The 21,396-nt window shown below is 37.1% G+C and overlaps 1 protein-coding gene across 1 annotated transcript in view; it reads left to right on the top strand.

Moving 5' to 3' along the window:
* Window positions 1–671: 671 nt before the first annotated feature.
* Window positions 672–21,396, top strand: part of LOC120470621 (LHFPL tetraspan subfamily member 6 protein) — a 104,776-nt gene continuing 84,051 nt past the window's right edge. The window contains exons 1-2 of the mRNA XM_039660210.2: window positions 672–975; window positions 3,242–3,778. Of these exons, the coding sequence (XP_039516144.1) occupies window positions 3,394–3,778 (385 nt within the window). The 5' untranslated portion in view covers window positions 672–975; window positions 3,242–3,393. The remainder of the gene's footprint in view (window positions 976–3,241; window positions 3,779–21,396) is intronic.

Genomic DNA, 21,396 nt, shown 5'->3' on the forward strand with positions numbered 1-21,396 from the left:
CAATTCTATTAAAAACATGTTTCAAAAATTATTTGGAAAACATTTGGTTTCTGTGTTGTATTATTACTGTATGTCTTTTTTACTTTACTGCTAGATTATTTAATGATTAAATATTGCTATTTATTAAATACATTATGTTTAATAAAATTTGTAAAACTATTTATTTAGTTATAATCCTATTTTATCATCTATTTAATTTTAGATTTGTTTTGTTTGTTTTCTCTAAACTTTTCCAGAGACAATCTTGTGGCCCGGCCTGGAGGGTCCTGCAGTAAAAAAAAATAAATAAAAATAAAAAAATGCAGACAGTATGCCAATCTCTTTTATTTTCAAACGCAGGTAGCCTATTCGTCTCAAAAATCAAAAACAGGTTCCCATTGTTTGTGAGTGACAACAAAATTCCATGACAACATTCCCAGCAGTAAGTTATAGCCTAATCAGCAACTTTTTTCAGCTGGGCATTAACAAAGTTATGTTCGATATACATTTTTTTTTGTAGTTAAGACTTTAAGGCATGTGTCTGTATAGAAACTGGTTTTTAAATAAATGACCCTTAGAAGAAGTAGCCTATAACTGGAGTAAAACGTGTGACAACTAGCCCCGGTGTGATTCTGCGGCATATCGCAGTTGGGCGGAGCTTCCTCTAGTAGGTTAGAGAGCGAGCGAGAGTCTGACTGCTGCCACACACTGCGCTCAGTGCAGCGATACGGACACACTGCGCAGTACTTCGCGTCTCTTATTAATAACACTGGGATTATTTCAGCGCTTTCCTGCAGGAGTGACAGTGAACTAAACAGAGAGACGCAGGCAGACCTCAGCAGACCCTCATTTAACGGGATTTAACCCGCGTTTTCTGCGCGCCTATAGCGAGTTGCGCCCCGTTGTGCGGACAAAGTTTATTTCTTCTTCACGGTCCCATATGAAGCTGGACCGGAGTTTGAATTAACACACCATTCAGAATATAGACCTATCTATGTAAGTTATGACACAATATGGTTTTTTTAAATATGGTTATTCATGTTTTGCATGATGTCTTTCTTGCTAGACTTTTGCATGGCAGGAGTTTATCATAAATATAGCATTGACACTAGGCTATTAATATAGTTCAGTCTGTTTAGGAGCTTTGCCAAAAACTTTTTTCCTTTTTTTCTTTTCTGTAGCTAACATTATAAATGAGATGTTTTAGCCCCTAACATAGACCATCATATCATAATAAATATGATTAAGCTAAATTATCCTTAACAGTTAACACCCTTAAATAATGTCATTCATACAGGCTATGTCATTAGCACGGCTGATCTGTTAAGCATACTATAGGCTATGACTTATTAACCATTACTGATTATTGTAAAGATTCTTACTGTGAAAAGTGAAAATTTGCAGTTACAATGGAGTTTTTCCGACGAGCCTCAAAATTATTCGTTTAGCAAATTAAATAATATATGTTTGACTAATAAAATCAAGATTACAACTTTTCTTTTCCTGCTAGTGTCCCTCTGCAATCTTTTGTGTAATTATTAGATGTTTGAGCCTTAAGTCAGGCTTATGGAGTAATGTTCACTCTTCCTGACTGTTTTAAAGAAGTTGAGTATGGCAACTTTATTAACGACAACTGATGAACAAGCATTAAGTTAAACTTCAGAAGCTTAAAATCATTTGTTAAATTTCATTCAGGTACTGTATGTTATTAAACATTCATTCATTTATTCATTTTAAATATTCTAAGTAACAAACATACATGCAAATGTTTACTTGTTTGTTTATTTATTTATGCATGTTTTTATTTAACTGTATTTTTACACAGTCTTTTTCAGAATCATCCTAATATACTGATTTGATGCTTAAGAACCATTTATGATTATTATCAATGTTGAAAACAGTTGTGGCTTCACTTTTTTAGGATTTTTTGGATGTTTTGGATCAAACAACTTTTATTTGAAAATGAAATATTTCGCAACATAAACGTATTTACTTTTTTTGAAAAATTTGTTACATAAAAGTATTATTTTCTTTTGAAAATAACTTTTGAACAGTTGTATATAGTATAGTATACCCGAGGTTCTCATCTCTGGCTTTTTAAGTCCACTATGTTCACACAACAACAATGTACTAAAACAATTTTTTGTTTCCTTTGCGTTTTTTGGCGTACAGGCGAAAACGTTGTCAAGATCCCCAATCACAGAGATCTGTGAAAACGCCAAAAACGTTGTATTATTCATGCCAGGCCAGTAGATGGCGATGTCACTTTGTAAATAAAAACTACAGTCCTAATAGACTGAACACATAATGCGCATAATATCAACATTTCAACAAATTCACGTTTTTGTAGTTTACATGGAGATGATAACAGTATTTTTGTCAGGACCACTATCGTCAAATACGATTGAGAATTAGCATACAGTTTGGATTGGCGGTATTGTTCCGTTCTGGGCGAGAACTCCTGTAACATTAACATTGTTAGCTAGCATTGTTAACTCTCCAACTAGCATTGATAAGAGCAGGGAGAGCAGCAATTAAACTGAACAGAACCAACATGAATGTATGCAGATATCATTAATTCAAGATTTTAAAACACAACATAATTCGAGAATATTTATTATGATTCTGGGGAAATCAGAATGCCAAATCCTGACTGGGCGAAAGGAGGAGCTGGGGATGGAGGAGGGTAATGAGCTCCTGAGAAACGCAATAGCTGCTCATAATAGTAATTTAGTATACGCGGTTCTATGGATATCCAAATGAGCCCCGCCTCCACTCACTCACACCAGCTCAGAGATCCACTCGTTGACGATCACATGTTGACCTGATTGGTTACAAGCTAGACAATTTCAAAGCTCGTTTTTGGTTCACAGTTTTATGGAGAAAAAACTCAGCAATAGTGCTGACTTATGAATTTACACATGTTTTGACTTAAAGCATGTTAAAAACACCACATAGACATATAAAAAAACATTAAAAGCTTGATTTTCACCACAGGGGGAACTGTTTAGTCTATCGCCCCTTTAATTTCCAGCAAAGTTTAGCTCCAATAATCAAACACACCTGAACAAGCTAATCAAGGTCTTCAGGGTTACTAGATCAAGAGCTGGAGTCTGCAGGAAAGTGGATCTCGAGGGCCAGAGTTGAGGATATGAATGTTGTTGCATCAGAAAACAGAAATTGTGACTCTTCCTGATTGCTAAATGTCAGTCGAAACATCCTGAAGACTGATGGGACAGTGTGTCTTATGCTTCTTCCTCAGGTGACGGCACACAGAACCATGGTGAAAACCGTATGGAGATAGACATCCTCTTTCCAACAAGGGAAAAGGAACTATTTCTCGTGACATCCTCTCTTCCCTCCCCCAAGCTGTCCACTGGAAGCGTGTCCAATATTTAAACACATTTGCCCAGCATGGCATCCAGCCTGACGTGCACCGGGATGATCTGGGCTCTGGTGTCCCTGCTGAGCGCAGCAGCTTCGTGTGTGGGGTTCTTCATGCCCTACTGGCTGCTGGGCTCACAGATGGATAAGCCGGTGTCCTTCGGCACTTTCCGGCGGTGCTCGTATCCCGTGCGGGACGAGGAGAGGCAGGCTACGGTCATGCTGGAGCAGTGCGGGCGCTACGCGAGCTTTCAGGGCATCCCGAGCGTGGAGTGGCGGATCTGTACGGTGGTGACGGGGGTGGGATGCGGCCTGCTGTTGCTGGTGGCGCTCACGGCGCTCATGGGCTGCTGCATATCAGAGCTCATCTCCAGAACCATTGGACGCGCTGCAGGGGGCATGCAGTTCCTTGGAGGTGAGTAAACCGACTGTCTGATGTGTTTACATGAAGTTTTGGAGGGGAAACTCACAAACACGCGTCCCGATCACATTTTATTCCAAAATTGAAAGGGAAAAATTGATTCGTGTTCACAAGAATTCACACAGATTTACCTCAAAATTCTTAATACTGTTTAGTTAGTTTGGTTTTTTTTTTTTCTCTCTCCACAATTATTCTCATTACTTTTTTTTTTTTTACTGAAATATTTTCTTATTTTTGTCTTTTATACTTAGTTTGGTACTTTTATTTGAAGGTGATATATGACTATTTCATGTATTTGAGAAGTTTTGGGAGATGTTGTTTAGATGCATGTTTATTGAAAATGTTTAAAACTGTTTTATTGTGTAAAGCCGATTTCAGTTTATTTTAATATTTGAAATAATATAATTAAGGTTATAAGTTTGTGATAGGTAAGCAATAATATCCATCCTAAGTAAATTACAGTTCAAACGTTTGGGGTTGATTAGATTTGCTTGAGTCTCTTCTGCTCACCAGGCTGCATTTATTTGACAAAAAAATACAGTAATATTGGGAATTATTATTATTATAAAAATTAACTGTTTTCTATTTTAAGTAGTGCTGGGCAACAGTTAATCACAATTATTAAATATTTATTTATTATTTTGTATATATTAATACACATGCATGTAAAAGAAAAATGTGTTATTTATATGTAAAATATTTATATTTATATATGTTATAAATTCTGTATAAATTATGAATTATATATATATATATATGCAAATATTTCTTAATTATATAAATATAAGAAAAATATTTCTATTTATATATAATATAAATTATGTTTATATATATATATATATATATATATAGATAGATAGATAGATAGATAGATAGATAGATAGATAGATAGATAGATAGATAGATAGATAGATAGATCTAGACTTCTGATTATTATCAATGTTGAAGACAGTTGTGCTGCTTCATATTTCTCCAAAATTAAAGTTTTAATTTCTCAAATAAGAAAATTCTTATTGACCTCACACTTTTGAATGGTAGTGTACATTCTACACACAAATATAACTATAAGTATATAATAGAGCCAGAGCGATATATCGCCAGACCGATATTATCGGCCGATATTAGGCATTTTCCAAACTATCGGTATCGGCAGTTATAATGGCCGATAAATGAATATTTCAAAAATAAAATAAAAACGGATGAAACACGCTTGAACCATGTCATGAGTGTTGGAGTTGTATAGTTTGTCCACCAGAGGGCACTCTACATGGTTCCTGTTGGCAACACTCATTGAGTTGGTCACGAGACATACATTACTTGAATAACAATTAAAAGAACATCCCAATCAGTTCTCTAAACTCAAATAAGCATGACAAAATTTGTGACTATCATGTGCAGTTTAAAAAAAAGAAATAAATAAATAAAATATTGGCCGATATATCGGAATATCGGATTTTAAAACCCAGAAATATTTGTATCAGTATCGGCCTTCAAAATCCTTTATCGGTCGGGCTCTAGATATAACTGATTTATAAATTGACTTTGCGTGCGTTATAATGATTTTTTTTTTTATTTTATTTTTTTTTATTATTATTTATTTCAGGCAATGGCACAAAAGTACAAGGCAGACAAAATGTTTGTTAAGTCATACAGTGCAAAAAGAAACAAGAAACAAACAAAAAACAACAACAAAAAACAAACAAAAAAACAAAAAAACAACAACAAACAAAGTTTCCAAAATTGTACGATTAATAAATATCTCTTCTAAGGTCTGTCGGGTGTAAACGACTGACAGAAGAGCACATGGCACACAGTAAAAAACAAAAATGACACAAGTCAGGAACACACACACACACACACACAAACCGAGCACATTGCAGACAAACACACTCATCCACCATGTGCTCAAACTGAAAACTATAGACACAAGGTAGAAGTCATATTCATATCATGAGGTCATGGAGTTACAAGCACCTTCTTCTTTGTCTGTAGTTCAGTGAACATCGATCCCAGCCGGTGTAATTCACGGTGCCTTTGCCTCAGCGAGGAGAGAGGGAAGGGAAACTGATTGAGTTTGAGAAACTGAAGGCTGGGGTCTGTAATTCCAAACTCAGTTTGTTTAGTTCTCGCCTGCGAGGTGCCTTTTATTTGCTGCTCTGATAGTCTTGAGGGCTTGTGGCACTTCGACAGAGAAGGTGAAACAAATACTGCGTGGGGCGTCTGGGAAGGAAGTTTTCTTTGTACTGCAGGGGCTCAAAGTGAGGAACATTCCAGTCAGGCTCTTGGACTCATGATGTTTAAAAATGCTTTGTCTTCATGAACTTCATTTGTCTCTTGTGTCAGCCATAGTGACAATAGCTCATCTTCATCCTCATTAGCTTTGTGTTAGTGCAAACACACGTGCTAATTGCTTTTTTTAAAGATGACATGAAATTGAAATGGAGCCTATTTACTTTAATGCACATTCTTAGATTAATGTGTGCAATTTATCATAAATATGCTTGTTTTTGCATTTTTGACTTGCTCTGCCTCATGATTTTGCTTTTCTTCAGTGTTTATGACTTGCACGGCATTCATTGTATATACATTTTATCAGTTTATGCATTCCCTGGGATTCGAACACATAACCTTGGTGTTGCTAGTTCCACATCGTCTGCTTTCTTTCTGCTATGACGGCCTCTTTCTACATTTGCTGATGGACATAATCAGCTTTGCTACATTTTTTGTCTTGTTGAATATCATGTTTCAATTGGAAATTGATTCATCTTCTTAACTTTTAAGCATTCCAATCTTAAAACTGTGTAAACCCCCCAAAAGATATACTTGATTATTGATGTTTCTTACTGTACTAAATGATGTGTTTCATATGGTCACTGTAAAAAAAAAAATATATTATCAATAATTTATGACAACATGTGTTTTCACATTAAAACCAACTGTGCAATTTTCAACAATATTTTAAGTCAGTTAATGTAATTTAAGTTGACTTGAACATCCCAAGTTGATTGTACTTAATTTAAGGCAGCAACTTTTATTCAAATGAAAAATATAATTGAATATCACCGAATCAACTTAAAAACGTTACGTTACACTAATATAACTTTTTACAGTTTATTCTGAAGTTCTACCATTCAGGAACACAAGCAATGCATCTTAAGGCCGGATTCACATATAGCATCTAAAAACGCGTAGAAAACGCTGGGCGCGCCGCATTCTCCTTTTTCCAAAGCGCTCCGGTTGGTTCTTGTCACGTGACCTACTGTGCGCTTTATGGTGCGCTTGCGGCATTCTGAAAAGTTACAGTAAGATGTTTTTATCTCGATGCGGCGCATACCGCGTGCCTACATTTGAAATAACGAACTTGAGCGCGCAAAAGACGGCCCTAAAGCAGCTTTTCTGTTACAACTTAGTTTAGATTTTTTGAAATGTTAAGTTGTTAAGTTGAGTTGAACCAACAAGTTCAGCAGGTTATTAATGTATTTTGAATTCGAACAAAGAAATGGTTTTGTGTTTCAGTCCCACTCACCCTTTTAAATTCATGATAATGCTAGTGATGCACCGAAATGAAAATTCTGGGCCGAAAAAGAAAATTTCGGATGCACTTGGCCGAAAACCGAAACTGAAGCCGAAAATAGCTTCTTTTAAAACTTTATAATGCAATAGAATAATCTAACTTTTATTAACCGTAACATAACAACACCTAGAATATTTTTAACAATAAATATAAATAATAATATTATACGTTTTTTTTGTGCAAAAAAGATCCACAATTATCTGAATAACTGCACACAAAATCACAGAATGGCAGTGGGCCTCTATATTCTGCCGCTGCATATAAACATTTTTTTTTACTTGCATTTTAAATTGCTGTGCAAAAACAGCAATAAAACTTAATCCTTACTCAAACTGTAGACAACAGGTAAGCCTATAGCCATAGGAAACACAGTTGTGCAGTGCTAAGTCAATTTTAATGTAATATACACGCAGAAAATTTGACTGCTGTTTATTTAATCAGACATTTTATATTTAATCAGGCAGGTTTCTCTTTAAAATGCTTTTCATCTGTAAAATTTCGTCAAAAAGTGAGGGAGTGTATGTCGTTTGCGCTGCACTCCCTGTCGAGTCTCTTCCTTCTCCAGAAGTTTCAATCTCTGTCAGCTCTTTTTGTGTCATTTCACGCACGCACTGCTTTTTAAAAGCTCGACCCTGAGTGAAACTTAAGTGCTCGCACACTGATGGGAGGGGCGAGTGACATTCATTTTTTTTTTTTTAATTTCGGCCCGAAACCGATAATGCCATTTTCGGCGGCCGAAATTTCAGTGCACCCCTGAATAATGCGACCAATTTGCATAAAACGTATCAAATGCATTTAAAATACTGTCTTGGTTTTTTTTACGTGTGCGTTCCCGTGCTGTCCTCCTTTATAAGTCCTGTGAGGTTTGCACTCATAACTATTGTGACATTAAATTGTCCTCGAAGCCAACAGTGTCAGGGCAGATTTCACCTCATCTCCAGGTGCGTCATCATGTGCTCAGTTGAGGTGTCCACTGTCGCCTCTAACTAGCAGACAGAGGCGTTTGACTTAAGAGAGCCAGACACAAGGAGGTTACAGGACCGCAGGGCTGCTGAACGCATCACTTCCTGTCATGTTGCTCATAGCACTGCCTTCATCAGACAGAGTGATGTAGTACCTCGTGGCTGATGTAAGCAAGCATCACACTCCTCATCAGCAGTTTTTCACTCACAATCAATGGAAACTGACGATTAGTTGTTTAGTTGCATCATGAGACTGTCGTTCTGTCAATTGAACTGATGTTGTGTTTTTGTTGGTCAGGCTGAGTGGCCATTTTGAATGCGTCTATTCTAGTGCACTACAGATCAAGTAGTTTATATGATACTTTTATTCAGTAAGGATGCATTAAAATTGATCAGTAAGGACATGTATAATGTTATAGAAATCAAAAAATATAAAAATATTGAGTAGCATTGATAATATGAAATGTTTCCTTTGTACCACGGTATATTTAAGATTACCACAGTGTTAACGTCTGATACCTATGGAAGCTTGTTTCCGCCACTGAATAAAATAAATAAATAAAATAATTGCGACTTTTTATCTCACAATTGCGAGATATGAAGTCAGAATTGTGAGATATAAAGTCACAATTGCGTGTTATAAAGTCAGGATTGTGAGATAAAAAGTCGCAAACTCACAATTGCGAGTTTACATGTCGAAATTCTGACATCTTTTCTCAGAATTGTGAGATATAAGCTCGCAATTGTGAGTTACCAGGCCCTCAGAATAGTTTATATCTCACAATACTGACTTTATATCATGCATTTCTGACTATACTAACACGCAATTGCGACTTTATATCTCGCAATTCTAACTATAACACGCAATTGCGACTTTATATCGCAATTGTGACTTTATATCTCACAATTCTGACTTTATATCACGCAATTGTGACTTTATATCACACAATTGTGACTTTATATCTCACAATTGTGACTTTATATCGCGCAATTCTGACTTTATATCTCACAATTGTGACTTTATATCTCGCAATTGTGACTTTATATCTCGCAATTATGACTTTATAATACACAATTGTGACTTTATATCATGCAATTGTGACTTTATATCACGCTGATATAAAGGACTTTTTTTCTAATTCGGACTTTTATAATTCAGACTTTTTTTCTCACAATTCTGACTTTACATCTCGCAATTCTGAGAAATAAAGTCAGAATTGCGAGATGTAAACTCACAATTGTGAAAAAAAAAAATCCGAATTGTGAGATAAAAAGTCGCAATTACCTTTTTTATTTTTCATTCTGTGGCGGAAACAAGCTTCCATAGATACCATTACCGTGACAGTGCTTTTTTTTAATTTTTTTTATTAGTGTTATTACTTTTGTTAACCATGACAGTTTGTCCCTAAATTATATTTAGCAAGGTACTTTTGAGAACTATATTATGTCCACAACAAGCATATGATTTTAAAATATATATATATATATATATATATATATATATATATTTACCATTTTAAGAAGATCATAGTATTCTGATAGTAACAGTTTTACCGTAAAAAAAACATGGAATTACTATGGTATTTATTTGATAAAATGTACTTAGAGAACTGAATTTTTACATTGTCCTTGTTACTGTAGTATTAACAGTAAATTATGCATAATTACAAGAAACTAAACCTAATCATAACCCTAGTACATGTTCATGTTAATTAATATTATTCAGTATATTTACACCGTAACAAAAAACACCTTCAAATAAAGTGTAACTGAACTCTAATATCACTAAAAAAGTACCAAAAAGTCCATGTAGCTTCATTATATTCTTGAATGGGCCATGATAACACCATGTTTTATGAATTTCAGCACAATGGTATTTATCAGAGTACAGTAGTATTAGCATCACTGTACTGTAGTACTGCTGCTGTAATTTATTTATGCCCAGACACCATGAAATTACATATTGAAAGGGTACTAAATGAGATATAGTCTTAAAACAACATGGTATTATCCTATCGTCATGTAATACTGTGTTGGACAGTGTGGTCGTGGTCATAATTTAAGGTTGATCGAATATTCAGTTTAGAGTTGCTGGAAGTTAACTGCAGCGACCGAACTCTTGACATCGGACTAGCCGCATGAGTTAAAGCGTGGCGTTAAATTGAAGTATGCACGACTGAACAAGACTGAATGAAGCACCAGACAGGGGTTAAGAGAAAAACGAGCGACCCAAAGAAAGAGAGAGACGCAACAGTACCCTGATGTTAAATCACTGGACCGCAGCTTGTCCTTGCCAATTGAGTCTCTTTCATTTGTATTGTGGTGTGATAATGAGTGCTGTCTGGCAGCGAGGGCTCTGAACAGCGGGGCTTTGGCAAAGACAACACCTCCCTGCGGCTCACATTGATTCATCTGATGCCCATTTTGCTGATAATGAGTTTGATAAGCCCTTTATGTGTCACCAAAAGCATCTTTGATTAGAGACCTCCTCTTGCCCTCTTGTTCGGAAGTCTATCTTTGTTCTTTCAGAGATGGATGATGTATCCCATTGTGAAGTATGGAAAGCCCTTCCAGAATTTAATCTCATCTATTATAATTCAGTGGTTCATTTGTCACAGGCAAGTTGGTCAGAAATGCATCAAGTTTTATTTTATAAATTGAAAATGCATATGAATTATGGGGGAAAGGGAGCACCACTTTCATTGTTTACTCAATAATTCATAAATGCTTAAATTATTACTATTAATAATGTAAATGTAACCTGGCAAAGGTTTGAATATATATATATATATATATATATATATATATATAACGTTTTTGAAAGGAGTCATACTCACCAAGGCTGCTTTTATTTAATAAAAAAATTCAGAACAAACAGTAATATTGTGAAATATTATTACAATTTAAAATAACTGTTTCTATTTTAATATTAATTATTCCTGAGATGGTAAAGCTGAATTTTCAGTATTATTACTCATACAGTCTTTAGTGTCACATGATCCTTCAGAAATCATTCTAATATGATGATTTGATGCTCAAGAAACCCTTCTGATTATTATTATCAATGTTGAAAACAGTTTTTTTGTTAATAAAGCTGAAATAAAACGAAATATAAATATATGATGAAAAACTTAAAAATGTTTTGGCAACTAACTGAAATAAAACAAGTTTAAATTGAAGTACTAAAAAAAAGTTCAGTCCCACTTTATATTAAGTGGCTTTAAGTACTACATTGAAATTATTCATTTAATACAATGGAGTTATTGTGTACATACATGTTTTTACATTGTACTTATATTTTAAAAAATACCAGCATGTAATTACACAGCTATAATTACTTTATGTAATTACATTTAATTACACAGTTGACCCTCCCCTCACACCTTAACCTACCCTTAAACCGACCCATACCACCACACCTGTCCCTAACCTTACCTGTATCACACCTCAATAGCAGCAAAAGTGTTTTACAATACAACAGGAACACAATAATACATTGTACTTATTGTTCAATGTAAGTACATAGTACGTAAAGCCACTTAATATAAAGTGGGACCAAAAGTTCTAACACTGTAATGAAATATATGAAAGCTAAATAAAATGACAAAAGCACTCAACAAAATTGCTGAACCAAACTAGACTGAAAATGAAAATATAAAAATAATTAATAATAGCTAATTAAACAGTAGCCTATATAAATAATAGTAAAATAACACTGTTCCTTCCAACCCCTTATGTTGTTGTTTTATTTGTAAAACACAAGAGGAAGATTTAAGGAATCTTTATGCAGCTTTTTATAATCAGATCATAGAGAAAAGTATAATTATTTACTGACAATCTTCACCTCTGTTGAACTCAAGAATGGACCATTGAGCCTGTTAATTATTTTGTTTTAACCGGTTCGATTCCATCTGATTCATGAACCGGATTAACCGGTTCATCAATTAAACAGTGAATATGATTTATAATTTGGTCTGTTTACACATGTCTATCAAATCACTCCATGCACTTAGGATTCAGGAAGAAGTTATTGTGTGATCATTTGTCCAAATGTCTCAAATGTTATTGTATTGTAAAACATTTATTAAATATTCATGTGTATTAAATATTTCTTTAATATGCAAATACGATTTATATACATGATTCTTTTTCTCAAAATATGGTCTTTCTTAATAATGTCTCTGGATTACAAATGTACCAGCATGTGTATTTGTTTTCACAGAAAAAAAAAGATAAACAGGCATTGATAATTCATTTATTGTGTGTGTGTGTGTTTGTGTGTATGTGTTTGCCAGATGGAATTGAACCAATAAAACCTAATGAAAAACCTCCTCTGTCAAACTAATGGACACATTACTCAGGCGTTGTAGTGGATTTGAATTCATTTTAGTTTCAATTCAGCTGCATATTACTACCAAAAAGGTATTACCGTGTTTCTTGAACAGGTTCATTTGAACTAAATACAGGGGATCAGGTTGTTCCTGCTGTGGTGTTTGTTGTGTTCTTTTGGCTAAAAAACGTTAGACAGAACGATGAGTCATTTGAAAATTGCTCATCATGACATGAGTGAATTGTTGAAAGTACAAAGACTATCCTCATTTTTCCCTTTCATGTTTAAACTTTTAGATTATAGATGTATCTGTCTGTCTGACATCCCCCTTTGACATGTCCTTGTTCATCATGCTGAAAACAGCAAGTGATTCATTGTTGGGTGCTTTTATGATTCATACTGTGATGCATTGCTGGCCGTATACTGTTCGAAAGGGGCCAAATAACTTGTATTGAATACTTCATATTGTTTTGGAGCACTCAAAATATACTGAGTCATATCCGAATAATTTTTTTCCTGTTGTGATGGGTGATGTTATTCCCCTTTCTTTAAATGAGTTCCCTATCAGTCAGCCAAGCTTGACATTCAGACAGACTGACATTGTGGGATCTCACTTGGGACTAGACTTGTAGTCAAGACCACCTAAACCAAGACTAAGACCAGAGAGTATCGAGACCAAGACAAGACCAAGACGGACCAAGTCGAGATCAATGCCGAGACCAAGTTGAGACCGGAGGGGAAAAAACAGACTAGTGTTGCTGAACCTAAGCAGTAACTTGTAAGATTTTGCATTGCGTGCCTATCTCTGCTGATTTCGAAGTCTCCAAATGAATTCATTCTGTAAATTTTAAATACACAATTATATTTTTAAAAACGAAAATATAAACTTAAGTGCAGGATCCGAAAGTTAGTCGTTTTGTCACTATGGTTACGCACACATACGGACACGCACACTCATTGGTGGTACGCTCAAAGTCAATCTGTCAGTTGTGCAGTTACCCAAAATCTCACGAATGTAGTTAAAACCCATCATGCCACTGATATGTGTTTTACTAAATATTAATACATGATAAGTGGTTTTTAAATCAAGTGATCAAAGTGCTCGTTGCCGCTGCGATCAGTGGCGTGGATACGGTGTTTTCTTATGTGGCTTGTGCACACCACACTGTCTTCACTCGGACGCACGCTTCAATTCGCTGTGGATATTTTCGTGGATATTGTAGTATTGTATTGCTAAATCCCCCGACCACTATGCCGGTCTGAGACAGAGAGACCTAGACAAGACCGAGAGGTCAGAGAACAAGACAAGACCAAAGGCCGTGACAAGACCGAGACCATGTAAAATTGGCCTCGAGACCGGTCTCGAGACATACATCTCTACTTGGGACCCCAATCCCCTTCAAGTGGTAACAAAACAAGCCAATGGACATTGATGAGTGAGATGTGCTGCACTGTAGGAGGTGCATGAGGAGTTGTGGATCTTTTACTGCCCAAACCTTCTTCTGTCCTTCCGCTCCACTCCCTGTGCGTGCAAACACATGCACGGACAACGTGGGGATCATGGTGGCATACATCCATGATCAGGTGGTCTACTTTCACATCGCATGTCCCAATTTGATCACCATCTCCTCCTCTTGAGAGCTGATGCACTCTCACCATATCTTACATTCCCGGGAGAATGGAGACTCCACCCCCAGGTGGTCAAGCTGATATTGAGTCATTTCAGATCAATTGGTGGATTCCCTTGAGGAAGGACCTACTTTCTCTGGGACGGGGTACCTTGTGGCACCCACGTCCAGATCTCTGCAACCTCCCCGTGTGGCTTCTGGACGGGACATGGGAGGCTTAAGTAGCCTACCACAGGTGGTGGTAGACCTTATCCCTCAAGCCAGAGCCCCCTCTACTAGGTGAGCCTTGAAGTGGAGTCTGTTCGTTGATTAGTGTTCTTCCCAAAAGCGACCTGTAAATGCCCGATCAGTTCTGCGCTTTCCTTCCTGCAGGAATGAAGGCTGTCTTCTTTCACTTTGAAAGTGTACGCGGCTGCTATCAGACCGCATCACAATGCAGTTTCTTAGGTAGGTCTTTGGGAAAGCACGACCTAATCATCTGAGAGGTGCTCGGAGGCTAAGTCCTTCTCGGCCACGCTTCATCCCCTCTTGGGACCTCTCTTTGGTACATACAGCCCTACAGAGAGCGCCTTTACAGTCAGTTGAGGTTAAGATCTTGTCTCTCCAGTCTTCATGACTGCGCTCACATCTATCAAGAGTCCAAACATAACATAACAAACATGCCTGGAATTTGAACCGGATGACCCTCATGTAATCCTGAGACTTCGGCCTGGATATGTGCTAAAGTTACCACCACTCTTTTCCGGGACCAGGTGTTGAACTTACAAGCACTGTTCGTGCTCTGCACATCTAAGTCTTTGGCACGCGAAGCTTAAGAAGCTGAGGACAGCTCATGTCTGCTTTGGAGGTCAGCAGAAGGGAAAGGCTGGCCTACTGGATAGTGGATGCCATCACCCTGGCGTACCAATTCCAGTGCGAGCCATGCCCCCTTGGGGTGAGAGCTCACTCCACACAGAGTTGCCTCGTCTTTGCCTCCTCCTGGCAGACATCTGCAGAGCTGCAGGCTAGACGACACCTATCCCATCACGAGACTCTACAATCTCAGAGTGGAGCCGGTTTCTCCCGTGTTTTGAGTACAAACAGGTAATGTGCAGGAGGGCTACCTAGGTGTCTCACTTGCAGTGCCATTCCCTTCTCAGGGGGATACAAGTGCCCTATTCAAGCGTCAGAAGCCAAGCCCAGTACTTGAGATGAATACCTGGTTGGTCAGCACCTGTACTGGGCACCTGGTCCCATATGTGTGTTCTTCCATGGTACGGTTACCCTGTCAGTAAACCTGTGTCTTTCCCTGGGCAGGTTCCGCTTTGCCCCGTCTCTGCATCAATAATGGTTCCATAGAGATCTTCCATATGTGACCCATGGGACTGTCCCGAGGGTCCGTTTATATTTGTATCTTCCACATAGGCAGGATGTGGTCTCTATAGCGCCCCTTTCCATCTGGACCCGGCATGCCTCCGCAGTGTTATCCAACCATTCATGGCTGAATTAGGTGAATTAGACAGGAACAACAGCTATCAACCTTACCCTTGTAAAGTTTTGTCCCTCCGTCCCACCAGGTATGGAGGTCTGTTCAACTTACTGGGAAGGGGTAGTGGTTTTGGCACTTTCCATAGGGTGTGTAAATATCACTATTTGTAAATATGGTATGATCACTGTATAATTTAAATGCAATATATTTAAAGTGTACGTAAAGTATACTTGTAATAGTTCCACTTTAGTACAATCAAATATTCTTAAATATATCTTTAGTTAACACAGTCTCATCCCAAGATGTCATATAACTGACGTCTTGGGACGTCTTTTGACCATACGTCAATATCTGCCTTTTTAGGGTACCCTTAAATGTCGGTTACATGACGATCCCGGGCCGTCATACAACTGACGCTTTACCTTTAACGTCGGTTAGTTGACGGGGTAGGTTTAGGTCTGGGGTAGAGTTAGGTTCCGATAACCTCATCTACCGACGTTTAAGGGTACCCTAAAAAGGCGGATATTGACGTATGATCAAAAGACGTCCCAAAACGTCAGTTATATGACGTCTTGGGATGAGACTGCGCTGCTTTAGTTGAACTTCAGCATTACTCCCAGATAACTAAAGTACATTGAGTACAAAATTAGTTGTTCCAATTTAGCAGACTTTAAGCATATCTATTTGGTACATCAAACGTACAATTGCACGGTATTTATATTAAGTACATAAATATGTAAATGTATTTATAATATACTTAGCATAAAATAAATGTATTTCAAATACATGATTTAATACATTTATTTTTCACTAGGGTAAGTAACGCAATTAATTACTTTTTAGGGAGTAACACGTTACTTTTTAAAAGTAACTTTCCCCAAAACTGGTTTATAATGACGGCACAATGATGTACAACTGTATAATGATGTTAAAGTACCTTGCAGACAGTGATCAAGCAGCTGTTGTTATGGTTACCTTCTCATGCAGGCGATTTCTGTTCCCAGGCATATATATATTCAGCCCGTTCTCATCCCAAAGCGCCATATAGGACGCTTTTGCAAAAGCGTAAATATCCAACGCACATGGCACCCTTTAACGTCAAATGAGACGCAGATATATTTGGGCAGAAGGCGCCCCCTAGTGGTCTAACCCTTACCCTATACCATACCTAAACTTAACCATAACCGAAGCATCTCATTAGACGTTAAAGGGTGCCATGTGCGTTGGATATTTACGCTTTTGCAAAAGCGTTGTATATGGCGCTTTGGGATGAGAATGCGTTGATATATTTAGAGACATTACATTACATTCTGACTAATTTGTAAAGTAACGTTACTGAAAGATTGTTTGGAAAAATGACCTAAAGGCCAAAAATGACCATAAATACTTTTATATGAACAACAGAGTACTATTGAATCTTTAATATTTTAAGCCTTAATAAGTGGTGTCATACCTTCGCAAACTCCATAAATTATTTGCGCAATTAAATATCTAATATTGATTAATTATACACTACCGTTCAATAGTTTTGGTATGATTTTTGAGTTTTGTTTTGCTTACCAAGGCTATTAGATAAAAAACAGCAATTGTGAAAAAATATCACAATTTTAAAATGTAATTTATTGCTGTGATCAGAGCTGGATTTTCAGCATCATTACTCCAGTCTTCAGTGCCACATGATACTTCACAACTCATTCTATGTTGATTTCTTATTATTATCGATGTTGAAAACAGTTTTTTTCAGGATTCCTTGAATTGAAAGTTAAAAATAACAGCATTCATTTTAAATAGAAATATTTTTACAACATTATAAATGCCTTCACTGTCACGTTTGATCAATTTAATGGATCCTTGTTGAATAAAAGTAATCATCTCATTAAGAAAATCGTACAAGTTATTGACGAATGCAAATGTTTCCTGAAAGGAGAGCTTGTTGAAGGTATGACATGACGAGCAGTCAGTCTTGTGTGATTCCGCCTCTTCATTTGCGCCTGGCCATGTGCTGTGTTTGTCTTTGTCTTATCGTTTACCAGCTCTTCCTTTCCCTTTCTGTCCTTCTAAACTTTTCAATTACCCACGTTCAGGAGGTCTTATCTCTCAGTGACCTGATCTCCAGCCCTCTATTTTAGCTCTCTTTAACCTCTTTCACTCACAGCTCTGTCACCCATGGGGTAGTCGAGCGGCCCGAGAGAGAACGAGACAATACAACAGAAGCAGAGGAAGAGAGAGCTTGCTGAAACATAGATAGATAGAGAGAGAGAGAGAAACACCAGCTCACGGCGGAATGTCCAGCTTAAGCTAAGATTTATTTCAGGCAAACAGGAAGTCTGGCCCTGCTAAAGGACAGGCAGGAAGTGTTATTTCAGCGCTTTGGGTTGTTAAGTCCTTGTTTTCAGCGCCACACACCGCTGTTCCACCTCACACTCAGCACTCCACAAAATGAACCGCGCTGACATAGGGGGATTGTTATTGCACAGCCAACCCTAAAATGAAAGGAGCAGTAGTGGGGAAAATGTGTTTCATAGCTGATTTATGGACCGTGCTTTCAGCTTTCCGTTTTATGGAAGCGAATTGAACGGGTTCGAGAAAGCGAGAGGTGAAGGTGGATCATTAAAGCGGTTCAAAGCTCTTTCTCTGATGTATAGAAGTGTTTTGCCTGTAATTGACATATTTATTATAAAATCAGCTTGGGCAGAAAAAGCTCTGGGCCCGATGGGAATGTATTGTATTAAAGCAATAAGCAGAGAGGCCGTGCAATAGTCATTTTATTATAAATAAAAAGGGTGTTGTTAGGCTTGACGCGAAACTGATCAATTTTGTTAGAGGGGCAATGATATGAAGCTATTTTTTGTTTTTGGTAAATATAATTTAAAAATATTATAAATCATTTTTTAATTATTTGAAATAAATTTGACATACTGTAGAATAAAATATAAATAGAAAACCTGAACAAAAACTAGAGATGTTGACTTGGAAACTGAAGTCTAAAATGACTAAAACTGAAAATGTTATAAATAGACATTTTGAAACCCAATAAAAAATATAAATTAATTTAAAAATGGGAAAATATAAAAATAAAAGCTCATTTTAAATGTCAATTAATACGGTAAAAGCAAATATATATAATATTTAAAGGGCACTGGGTCTATTAATATTCACACATTTCATTCAATAAATGCATGAATATTTTACTTTTAATTAATAAATACATGCATACCCTTTAATTAGCCTGGCTAACGCCAGACCACGTATCATTGAGAATGAAACGTGGTCTGGAAACCACATGTTAATTTTCTCTTATTTGAGGCGTGGTTTATGAATGCCCATACTATTGGGTGCTACGAATGTCTATCAAATGGGCCTGTACATCCATAGATATCTATATAAAGGCTAAATATCTCGTCTGCGCTGCTGGCCAATGGAGGTCGACGTCAGCACCTGGCGGCCATCTTGTCACAGGCAGCTCGCTCACTGGTAACATTGTTTTAATGGTATGTACTTTTTAAATCACCGTAACTTGCTCAATTTTCTACCGATTTTCAAACGGTCTGGTTTGTTATAAACGGCAGAGATGTAGTTATGACACAGCATACTTATGAATAATACGTGTATAAATAAATAATCATCCAGGATTATAGCCACGTTAATAACGTTTGTAAGAAACCAAACCGTTCGTAAATCCGTTAAGATTTAAACGAGATAAGAGTATTTCTTACATCAGATACCACAGAGCCCGCCAGAAAGCCTGTCTATGACAAGATGGCGATAAATACTCCGCCGTGAGACATCTAGCCTTTATATAGATATCTATGTGTACGCCTATCAAATGCGCCTGTGCTCCCTCCCCGTTCTGTGATTGGTTCCCTTTTTCAGGGGAAAATTTGGTTCATGGTATCCAGACTGCCTAGCAGCACGAATAAAACAGAATGGGGAAACCCAGGCTACCTTTTAATGCAAATTTGTTTAGATTTTTCTCTAGAACATAAATGAAAAATTGTGATATTATAATGAAGAAAAAAGGCCTAATTAAAATAATGACATTTTTGCAAACAAAACCTTTTTTTTTTTGAAAAATAATGTTTGTCAATGCGCTGTTGAGGTTGTACGATATCAATTTGTGGCACATGTGTCTTATGGATAATTTTCATGGTGCTTTTTGTACATTTTAGGTAGGGGTGCACGATTCAGAAAATGTCACGATTCGATTCGATACCGATTTTTTGTCTCGAGATTCGATTCAAAAACGATTCTCGATTCAAAAAACGATTCGCAGGTCTGTATAAATGTAGTTTACTTTTTCCTATGTGATTGATTGCAGTAGACATAATTTAAAAGAAAAGTTTGATATTACTTTATATGTCTTCATACAAAAATAAAAACTTTTGCAACTAATAAGTGCGAAGTGCCAAGCTTTGGCCAGCTTTTAAATACGTTTAATTCAAGTTTAAAATAAAACTTAAATAAAAAGCTTTTACATTTAGCTTTAAAGTGCTGTAGTCAGATCAAACAAACAATTATGCTAAATGTGGTTTAAGGAGTAGGCCAACTTCAGCTACCAGGTTGACTGTTGAAATGTGAACTCGACTGGGCACATTGAACTTCCTAAAAATATATACTAATTTCATAGAACCCTTGCGAAAATATTTTAAATAGATTTAAAAAAGCCACCGCTACTGGTAACATCTATGGTTAGATTGATTTGTTTAGATCCAGTGAAGTCGTTCATAGGCGCGTAATTTGCGGGTATCTCCAGTTAACTAGCAGAGCATTCATTTAGGTCGCTATTAAATAAGAGACCTGTTGTTTTTGAAATCAAGCTGAGCGCTCGTGTCCGCTGCGATCAGTGTTATGGATATACAGTGTTCTCTGTGGCTCGCGCAGTCTTCTCTCGTTGTGGAGACTCCGGTGAAATCACAAAATAAAATGCACACAAACGTGATGAACATATTCGGTTTTGATGAGAGAGAGAAAAAACTATACGAGTGCGGTTTAGAACCCGTCACCTCTGACACGCTTGGCAAAAGATCTACAGAACTCAAACAGATCTGCGGATCGATGCATTTATTTACGGGCTGCACAGTTTGACCAGCGGGCGGCAAGAACTTGCAATAACTTTTATCAGACCGGCCCTCGCAGCCTCGAAACCATAGAAACACTACCGGACCACCGGTAAAAGTCCCGACTCACCCGATTGCCACTCCGCCCCTGCACGCCATTAAAAAATATAGCCTATATATATGAATCGATTTTTGGAATTCTATTAATCGATTCTGAATCGGTAAAGATTGAATCGCGATTCAAATGTGAATCGATTTTTTTGCACACCCCTAATTTTAGGGTTTGACAGCTTGACTCTCAATTCTCTTTCATTGCATGGAAAAGAGCAGCCAGTTTTTTTGTCCTGCACTGCTCCGCAACGACTCCATGTAAAGAACAGGAGCGCTGTGGTGACCACTATAGTGAAATACAGTCCTGTCAGCAGCCGTATGGAGAGCCCCGACAGCTCAGTCATCTGTCACTGCACAGTGAGGGAGAGGAAGACACTTCTCCTCTCTCAGTTTACAGTTCAGCAGTCGAACACGGCCGTATGTTCAAACGTATTACTGACCTGGTCTTAACATCCGTTTCGGGTGATCCCAAAACAAGGGGA

This window comes from Pimephales promelas, chromosome 16, assembly GCF_988280905.1.
Source record: "Pimephales promelas chromosome 16, fPimPro1.hap1.1, whole genome shotgun sequence".
Lineage (NCBI taxonomy): Eukaryota > Metazoa > Chordata > Actinopteri > Cypriniformes > Leuciscidae > Pimephales > Pimephales promelas.